The sequence below is a fragment of the Bacillus rossius genome, chromosome 16 (assembly GCF_032445375.1).
Source record: "Bacillus rossius redtenbacheri isolate Brsri chromosome 16, Brsri_v3, whole genome shotgun sequence".
Classification (NCBI taxonomy): Eukaryota; Metazoa; Arthropoda; class Insecta; order Phasmatodea; family Bacillidae; genus Bacillus; species Bacillus rossius.
This window is the reverse complement of record NC_086343.1, coordinates 14768900-14779513: the sequence shown is the minus strand read 5'-3', so window position 1 is coordinate 14779513 and position 10614 is coordinate 14768900. Positions and strand designations below refer to the sequence as shown.

Sequence of the window (10614 nt, the reverse complement as noted above, 5' to 3'; positions counted from 1 at the left end):
TTGTGTTCTGAAGCAAATGCTGTTGTACGAAATATGAAACATGTTAGATGCTATTTGATAAACATTCACAAAGTTGTTTGCATGGCTAATTGCGTTGTGGTCCCCCCAATAGAAGCAATATTCAAGACTTTCCACAACTGAGAAACGCATATAAATGTACTTCTAAAGTCCTATTTTCAAGATGTATATTTATGAAAATCTGGAATCAGCAAAATCCAGCATGGGCGGGTATAGCCAGAGGTTGGCCCTGTCTGCGTGTAACCGGACAAAATTTTTTTTTTCAGCTCATGGTTTGCGCCATTTTGGTTAGTCGCCCAAAATAATGGCTGACTTGTAGCGCTTGCATGTTAGAAACTGTTTCAAACGACTTCATTTTATGGAAGAGATTGTGTTGGACGGGAGATTCTAATTCCTACTTACTAACAATCATGATTAGGGACCGGAAAAATTCGCGGGTTCAATGACCTGTAGGATGAACTCCATAGTTCTACGTACACTCGGTCAAATGCCACCCACTCATTGGCTGCTGTCTTGCGAGACGTTCCAGCGTAGCAGCCTGTGATTCGATAAAGCTTTGGTTGGGTTTTCTCATTGGCCCAGAGTCATCCAGGTGAGTTGTGAACCAATAGCAGAGGCAGCACTGAGGTATAACGATTTGCATTTTAGCCTATCGCGAAATGAATTCGCTCTCGCTGTCTCTAATCATTATACATGTTCAAGCATCATTTAAGCAATGTTTTAGGGGCTTTGCAGTATGGCGATGGCGAGGTTAAGAGGTGACTTCAACTATTATACGTCACAGCTTGCCCGTCTCCACGGGTGAAGCCGCGCCAAGGGAGTAAGTCGGGAGCAGACACCGTGGCGAACCGAACAGTCGGCAGTCTGATGCGCCATTCCTAATTGATGACAGGTGGGCAGGATGCGCCGATAACACTCGCCAAGGCACGCGCTGGAATGATGCAACAGGCGCAGTCTGTAGCGTCAGCTAACACAATGATACGGGGCGAAGACGCAACGCGAAAAACTTTTGCACTAGTGCAGATTGTAAAGCTACACAAACCATTTTTTTTTCCCGAACGCTTATGCCGGTATCTTACTATGCGGTTGCCTGATTCTGCTCGGTGTTCGATTTTGAAAAGCTTACTTAGTAAATTCTTGAGAGACCTGCCTACGCACTTCAAGAAAAGCGGCTCGCTAGAATATTCAAAAGAAAAAGAACTCTGCGAAAGTTTTAGCCACAGCGGCAGAAACGCATAAAGTGGCACCGGCCTACAGAGACCCGGATTTTCCGCCGAATCGTTCGGTCTTAAGTCGGAGTGCAAAGCAAAACTTGTAATAGTTTTGCACTGTGTTTATTGATTGGAAATCAGCTACATATTTCACTGTTTCAGAATATATATATATATATATATATATATATATATATATATATATATATATCAGAGCATGGTACCTATTTTAATAATGCTTTGTTTTTTCGTCATGAGTTAGAACCCTATGAAAGTGTAACTTGCATTAATTGTTTATAGGTTTACAAAACCTAAGTATAGTTTTGCCTTTCTTTTTCTTTTAATATATGTTGTTACTTCAGTGGCTTTACATTTATGAGTTTATTTATAAGAGCATATCACTACCGAAAAAAAATGGTATAAATAGTGTAACAAAAGTATGAAATATAAATCTAGTACTTTTTCTTCAGATCTAGTAACTTTTTCCTGGCAAAAGTTGGTAGGAACTGTTTCTGCATGGTGGCGACCCTGCTCGCGGGTCGCTGCAACGCGCCGAGGGAGCCAGGGCAAGGAGGGGGAGGGGCAAACTATTAATCAGGCCGCAGCCAGACTCGCGTGGGCGCAGTGGGACCGGAAAAGGGCTGAGGGCGGAGGAGGAGGGGAACAGCCAACCATCAATCACGTGCGCGAAGGTAAGGAAAGAGAATGAATAAACTACAGAGAAAGGTCTTTTAATCCGCCACGACTGGGGACCATGGTTATGCCCAGGGGCATGCAGATTTCGCGAAAAGATTTAGAGACTAGACGAAGGTTAAAACACTATAGCATCGTCTGTGTTTTGTGATTGGGCTAGTTAGTTTCTTCCAGGTACATGTTGATTGTTAGATCACCAGTAACAGTGATTCAGTGCGGAAGCAAACGCGTCCTGATTGGCTCGGTCAAAGAAGGCAACGACTTCTCTCGCAGACGGCCGCCAATCATAAAGAAGAAACCGCTGGCGCGGATATACCTTGTCGGAGTCTAATAGACGTTCAGATTTATTCGCGATAAATGCCTGCCCCTACGTATTAGCGAATATGCCGGATTATTGAGCTTCGATAACAATTGTAAAAATTGTGAAATGTAATCCTCTGGAAAACAGGAAGCACTGTACTTAACAAGAAAACAGACAGTGAGCAAACTAAAAACTCCAGCAGCCGCGAGTGAGCGGCTAGATTGGTGCCGTATTACAGAATATGCCGAACCATAGACCATCGGATTAATAACGTTCACTGTATGACGAATTAAGATTTAGTCTCACATGCGATGTTATTCATTTTCCTTTCTTGTAGTTGTACTTTATGCTCAGAGATAACCTTATATAATGATTTTATTTGAATGCAATATTTTATCTGTTTCTAATTCTTAAAGGGTGGACCGGTGGAGTGCAGACCGTAAGTTTTCCTCCAGGGTGTCGGGAAGTACCTAGAATTGTGGCCTAAAGCTCGAGGAAACTGTTTAAATATTACTGAATGTTGTAAATTCGCGTATTCACTGATAGGCAGACACAGGAAAAATTCGCGAATTCATTTCGCGATAGGCTAAAATACAAATAGTTATACCTCAAAGCTGCCTCTGCTATTGGCTCACAACTCACCTGGATGACTCTGGGCCAATGAGAAACACCCAACCAAAGCTTTATCGAATCACAGGCTGCTACGTTGGGACGTCTCACAATACAGCAGCCAATGAGTGGGTGGAATTTGACCGAGTGTACGTAGAACTATGGGGCTCATCCTGCAGGTCATTGAACCCGCGAATTTTTCCGGTCCCTACTGATAGGTGGACGCGAATATGCCAATTTGAATATATGTACATATTCGCAAATGAAAATACGTGAGTATAAATATTTTATTAATGCATTCGTATTCTATAATATGCAAATAATTAGAATATTCTCACTTTGTACGAGTATTACGAATACATAGACCTGAAAATTCGCGGATTCATTTCGCGATAGGATAGAGTCCAAATACTTTCGACATTATTTTGCTTCAGTGATTGGGCCACAGTTTATTTGAAGGACTCTGGGCCAATGAAAAATATTTAACAGAAGAATTAGCGAATCACGACCATTCCAGTCAACTGGCGTTACGAGCCGGTAACCAATCAGCAGATGTAATTGGCACGAGTGCGTAGAGGATCGAGGAGTCTATCCTTTAGGGATTTGAAAACGCGAATTTTGCAGGTCTCTACGAATACATTGATATTCGTGTTCATAGAAAATCATTTTTGCGAATACATTCGTATTCGTATTCAGGAATACTGAATCGCTGATTGCGGCATCTCCCCCCCCCCCCCCCCCCCCCCGGGCCATACAAAGAAGCAGTTTGGCGCCCACGAGAGCGGCTGAGCAGGGGCGTGTGAAGGGAGAAAGAACTCTGCGCAACGCGATGAGGGCAATAAATTGTAATCGCAGGCATCTCTTACCCCTTCCTGCACACGACTGCGATCGGGGCAGGAGGAGGGGGATAATAATCAGCGGTGGCGGCCAAACACCCTACTCACAAACCCCCCCCCCCCTCCCTTCCTCCCCTCCCCAAGGCGGTACGCGCGTAATGGTTGGTTGAGGTAGGTCGGGGCAGCCGTCGTTGTCATGCCACTGGGATTCGAACCCACGCTCCCGAATCCCATTCAAGTAATTTCCTCCACGCTGTTTCGAATCGCCTCCAGCAAGGCGCAGGGTTCAAGCTCCGACCACGAACCTTTTTATTTTATTTATTAAACCACAATCAATCCCCAATGCAACTGAACGTCTTTAATCCGGCAGGTTCGCAACCACAACCATGCTTAGTTATAATTTTTTTTTCGGACTATCGAAAGTTAACGCAGTTCTAACCGGACTAGCAAACATATGAAGTGTAGCCCGCCACAAAGAGGAATCACTACTTCGCGGGCCCTGGCCATCGCTGTTACGGGGTAGTGATATTTAGAAGAGAAGCCTTCCCGGGTGGGCCTGAAGGGTGTATTTAAACTCTTTAAAGAAAAGTTTTTTTAAGTCAATCTGGAAATTAAATTACAACAATGCTTTTTACTAAATTATCTCAAAACATTATTTTTATTCTTTCGTTATAAAATTATTCTCGGGTCGATTTTATAAATTCCTGCGATCGAATTCGGGTAAAGTCGCGTTATTATATATGCGAAGTAATAAAATCTTTAAAAAAAAATTTATCATGCGAAATCACGAACTGAAAAATAAATAATGAATTGACCAGCACTTTGAATTGCTCGCTAGAAGAATAAAAAATTAAAATTTCCTTTTTCCATTAACGTCTATGCTTATAACAAGGAAATTAAAAACGAAACGTGCCGGTCCGGGGTCCTGGAGCCGCCTCCACTGAAGTGAAAACCGACAGTGACGGCGAGGCCGCACAGAAAGCTGCGCCATGTTCGCTGCGCCTAGGGTTACCAGACGTCCGGCAAAAGGAGGACATGTCCTCGTTTTTATGTATTTTTTTTGCGTCCGGCCGGATTTTCCTTAATGCTCCAAAATGTCCGACTTTTTTTTATAAAGTGAGATAATTCCTGCAGTCACACTCTGAGTAAAGCGCGCGGTGTGCGCTAATGCGCTGTCCGCAGAGTCACCCCACTAGTAAGTAGTTCTATGACAGCTTGACAGGTAGCAGCACATGCAGAAGCACGTGTTTTTAATATGCTGTAAATGCGTAGTTTGTTTGATTCTTTATACTGAAACTGTATTAAATGCCAAAACATTGTAAAATATCGTACTCCATTGTAATTAATTCATGGCTTTTTAAGAAAATATATTGCCCTCATTTTTAGTGAAATGTCCTCCTTTTTTTATTATCAGTGTCTGGTAACCCTAGCTGCGCCAGGCGGCCGGACAAGACAATCCAGTCCAGAGACGCGTGCCGTGGGAGTCGAGTGATGATTCCGACGACGATGATATTCTGCGGGCTATCGCAGCACGTGCACGTACAGATAAATGTGTTCATGAAGTAGAGTTCAAAAAGAAAATAATCTTGGCAAATTTTCATCATTTTTTGATTAAGCAGGTGCGTGAGGACGAAGCCAAATTTGTGGATTACTTCAGAATTAATACAACTCAGTTGATAGAAATTTTATTTCTCATCGAGAATAATAATTGAGAATAAAAATCTAAATTACAGGGAAAACATTTTAGCAGAAGAACAATTGACTATTTGCTTGAGGTCAGTAAACTATTATTTCATGACGATGTAATTCTTTAATGATAAATCGTCGTCAACGAAATAAAAGGAAAATTAAGAGCAATGGGAAGTCGTACCAATAATAACTATTTCCTTAATAACCGCCTATGAAATCAAATCCCAGACATTATCTCGCATATCAATGCCTTCTAAATTCTTCTATCGATTTATTCCATAAACATTGATATTTTTGTACTTCTTCAGTGAACTTTTCCACCGACATGATACTAATTTAAAGAAGAAAAAAAAGTACAGCACAATTCCGTGCGAAAACATGTTTTTGTTCATCTGCGCATGCGCGAAGTCAGCGACGTCCAAGAAAAATAGCCGAGTACCAAACACCTGGCGACGTCGCCGACACAGCTGTGTGTGGCCAGTGACACCTGAGATGCAGCTGGCTATATTTTACTCGCGTGGCGAATATCGCCAAATAAAACCGCTGGCAGCGCGGTAATGAGACCTGATGGCCCCGGGGGGGGGGGGGGGGGGGGGGGGGGGTAGAATTCTGAACGCGACCAACTCGGTTGGTGCCGGATTACATAATGTGCCAAACCATATGTTGGATTAAAGATCCTTCTCTGTACTGCACTTTCATGAACAGAGGTAGAGTGGGCGGCATTCCGTTTAACGGAACTAACTTTCCACGGCTCGTGGTTCGACGCCCGGGTTTTGGGCACAGTCGGACTACGGGGGCCGCAAGTGCTATGTGAAGACGAAACAGTTTGCATCGAACACTGTCGCACTGTTGTAGTGATTAAGGAACCCCCCCTCCCCCCCCCCTTTTTTTTTACCCGGGCATACAAAAAACAACAACGCGACTGCTCAAGATTTCCGAGTCATGTTTTGTGTGTATATATATATATATATATATATATATATATATATATATATATATATATATATATATATATATATATATATATATATATATATAAGAATAAGCTGAGAGGGATGAGTAGTTCTGTTTGTTTCCATATTTCTTTTTTGAAACTGTATTTGTAGGAGATTGAAAATGGCTAAAAAGCTTCTTAGTTTTTCTTCACAATAATGTATAGACATGAAACGCCCGGTACAGATTCTTGAAAGCACCCATAGTTTCGTTATACACGACGAGAGGTTGCGCGCCAGTTCACAGTCTTGCGCCTAGAGGCGACATCGCGCTAGAAGCACCAGCGAGCGTCGCGCGTATCAACTAGGCGGGCCCCTTCAAGGAGACGTGGACCCTGAAAGATGTTGGTGGAGGAGGGGGGGGGGATTATGATCGCGCTTTTTTTTTCTTCTGCACGGTCTCACTCCGCCGGCACAATAGCCCGCGAGCAGGCAGCGCGAACACAATCAAGCATTATTATTCGTCTCGCCCGATACGTCTGCCTCTTAGGAAGCATACAATACCGCCAACATCCCACACACACACACACACACACACACACACACACACACACACATAACATCCATGGAGTTAGACGGCATACTGAGTCGTGGTTGAAGTCACTTTCCACCTCACCATCGCCATATTGCAAAACCTAAACTTTGAGGGAAAGGGGCTCGACCACACCTGATATGACGGTTAATGAAGTATTGATTAGATTTCCCGTGGTTGAACACAGCGACTGCCACAAAATCAAGCCCTCATTGTTGGCGAGCATGGCGCAGATGTTATCTTTGAAAGATTTGTGCAATGGGAGTGCATGACTTGATGTAAGTTTTTGGACATACGCCATTGCTAAGCACAAGTATGTCTGTAGAAGAAAAACTAAAAAAATAAAATAAAGAAATTAATAAAAATACCCAAAAAAGACAAAAAACACACAAAATTAAGCAAACAATTGCTATTGTCAACAAGGATATGAACACCACAAAATATTCCGTAACAGGAATATGGTCAACAAACAAAGAAAAACAAAGAAAAATGTGCTAAGAGAATGGGAAAAAAAACAACAAATGATGACAACACAAAAAAAAAATAATATTTTGTGGTGTTCATATCCTTGTTGACAACAGCAATTTTTTGCTTAATTTTGTGTGTTTTTTTTTTGTTTTTTTTGGGTATTTTTATTAATTTCTTTATTTTATTTTTTAGTTTTTCTTCAACAGAAAAAGTTCTTAGCAATGACGTATGTCCAAAAACTTACATCAAGTCATGGCGCAGATATTCAGCTGGGTGCAGTAAGCGTGTTGGGGCGCGCGTTGCCACGCCCTGTGTACACGGTCAGGGCCGAAGCCAGTGTTTCGTGAAGGGCAAGCATTCAGTATAAGCATTTCATAATTTTTTTTTGTAAAGTTATACTTCTTTAGGCACGTTATGAAAAATTCATGAGAACGAATTTTACGCTACGCGTGCAGCATGCAACAAAAATTGACAGGATGAGAAAAAAAAAGACTACATACGAATAAAAAATTATATATGCGCTTTAAAATCATTTACTTTAGTGATTGATATTGAACACCGAGATATAATTTGTATTTATACATCTTTTTCATGTATATTCATATAAGTGAGGTTATGTTCCCATATGTATAATTTATTTGCATTATAAAATATTACATTTTTTTGTATTAAATAATTAAAAATAATAAATTATAATTGAACATTCAGCACATTTATTGATTTTAGTTATAAATTAAAATTGATGTCAATTATTTTACTAAATTAAATAATAATTGTATACATGTGTTTATATTAATTCTGAATATTTAATTTTTTAATTTGATTACAGACTTCCTGATTTTGGCTTTTATGGATTCCCAAAATCACTACTTGCAATAGGCCATGACCGATTACTTCACCAGTTTCATTGAACTCCATTGTTGAGTTCATCCATCTCTAATGATCTCGCTGTCAATTAAATGTTAAGCTCAAGGAAAAAAACCGAGGACAAGGGTATGGGCAAAATTCATTGAAAATTGTATGAAATTAGCATAATATAAAAATAAATATCGGTTCAAGAACAAACAGCATGCAAAGTTCAATTTGGCATAACATTTTTTTTTCTTGGCAGATTTACATTGTGATATATTGTGCTATAACATGTTAGAGCATAGTTGTAAAAAAAAGTAACAATTCATCTACATATAGATATTTGGAATCTCCTTGACCAATGTGCTTGGTGGATAAATGGCAACCAAACACTTTAGAATTCTTACGATAACGTCCTTGAAAGTTGAAAAGAATATCAGTAGATTATAAAATGTCCAATGCACGCAATGCACTGAAGTTACAAATTTTGTCTGTCTTCTGCCATATTCAGTTCTGCCTATTTAGCCACTATGTAACTATATTTGAACATATTATAAACCAAAACAGTTTCCTTAATATTGCAAGTAGCTTTTATGGCTATTTGTATTATTTCACGTTCCTTTCAGCCTATTAAAAAAAGTTAATTGTAATTAGATAATCTTTTTGTCTGTATACATGTGTTAATACACATGTATGTGTTAGTATATGTGCATGTTTTAAGAATGTAGGGTGAGTGTTACGTACTAACTTTTCTCCCACTCAATCGATTTTGATGAAATCCTACATTTACAAAATTTTCGGGTTCTAAATTTTATTTATGAGTTGTAGATCAAAATAGAATAGAAACACTAGTACTTTTCTGAACTGCTATGTGAGATATTCTGCAATAACTTATCATGAATGCATAACATATATAAATCCATACAAGGAAACAATTTTCTAATTTTAACTCATTCATATTAATACCCCCAAAAAATACTGAGGATTTAAAACATTTGCTTTTCTTTGGTAAATACCGGAATTCAAACCACTTGAGGTAACCTATTTTCATGAAATTTGACATCTGGTAACTTAATGTTATCAATGAATATAATAATTTTGGTGAAAATTTGTTAACGAACACTAGCACTTTACGTCATTCTGCACTGTATGCTGATTACGACCAGCTGCTCAGCTCAACACTGACGTGAAAATATATTGACAAATGGCACTATGCAAGAAGTTTAATGAGGTAAGGTTACCAGTCTTTTTTACCACTTTACTGGTTAATGACAGATTGCATTAACTGGTAAAAAAAAAAGTGTGCACCACAAATAAAATATATTCCTCGTGCATTGACAGGTTGATTATAGTGGATCAATCTTTGCTTGGCTAAAGGGAGTGCCCGATTAGTGGATTAATTATAGTTTGGTGAGCAGCACCCATGGTCAAGACACAGAATTTACAATCTCACAGAAGCAAAATGGCATTATCAGTTGTTGGTGTGGGAGTACTCGTTTGTTTATTAGATGCATGAGAATCATAAAACTGCCTTGGGTCTGACTGTCTACTCCTGGTTGCAGCAAGATCTTGTCCGGGTTGGCTCTGCTGCCTGGTAGGTCTGACCTAGGGCACACGTTGGCAGATTGTGTTCCGCCATGTTTTACTCCATGCTGACAATTTTTTATGTCATGTGCGGCTGGAGTTCATGATACCTTCAGCTCTTGAGTTTCTCTCAATGTCTATATATGGCAGAGAAAAATGATAAAAAATAGAGTTAAATAAAATTTATTGTGACTAAGTTATAATTATGCCAAATACAGCCATTAGTATTGACTTTTAACCTAAAAACGTTTGTTCTATAATCCAATTAGTTCTCAAAACTTACAATCTATGACTTTCGAGCCCTTTCACCAAATCCAATATTTATTTTATTCAATTTACTGTCACATGTGATTATACTTTAAAGATTGGATTTAATGAAAATATGTGTTTAGTGTGTAAAATACTTTCAATATTCAAATGCTTAATTATTTTAGAAAAAATTGTATTTTATATATCTTTATTTTCTCTCAGAAATTGATTTTGAGGTGAAGACTTCTATGAAAATACTTCTTGACCATTTAAATACATGGAATTATTATTATGATAAAATCTTTGTACTTTGTAATTATGTCCCTTCTATTTGACCAAGTAGGACATCAAAATATTCACAAAAATTATTTAAATAGTTTTGGGACACATTAGATGCCATTAAAAATGAAGACCAAAAATCACATTAGAGGAAAGTTATAAAATGTCATAAACTAAACTCTTTCGTGGAATCGGAGCATACAATCCCTTGAACGACAATATGTGACGGTTATGACAATTCAGTGACGTCATGTTACATCCAAGGGATTGAATTTCATGTTAATTAAAGAAAAATTTCTTAGTG

At 39.2% G+C, this 10614-nt stretch overlaps 1 protein-coding gene across 1 annotated transcript in view; it reads left to right on the top strand.

Annotated features, from left to right (window-relative positions):
- The first annotated feature begins 220 nt into the window (after positions 1-220).
- The window catches only part of LOC134540316 (uncharacterized), a 51427-nt gene continuing 41033 nt past the window's right edge, over positions 221-10614 (top strand). The window contains exons 1-2 of the mRNA XM_063382977.1: positions 221-240; positions 1828-1921. Coding sequence (XP_063239047.1) covers positions 221-240; positions 1828-1921 — 114 coding nt within the window. The remainder of the gene's footprint in view (positions 241-1827; positions 1922-10614) is intronic.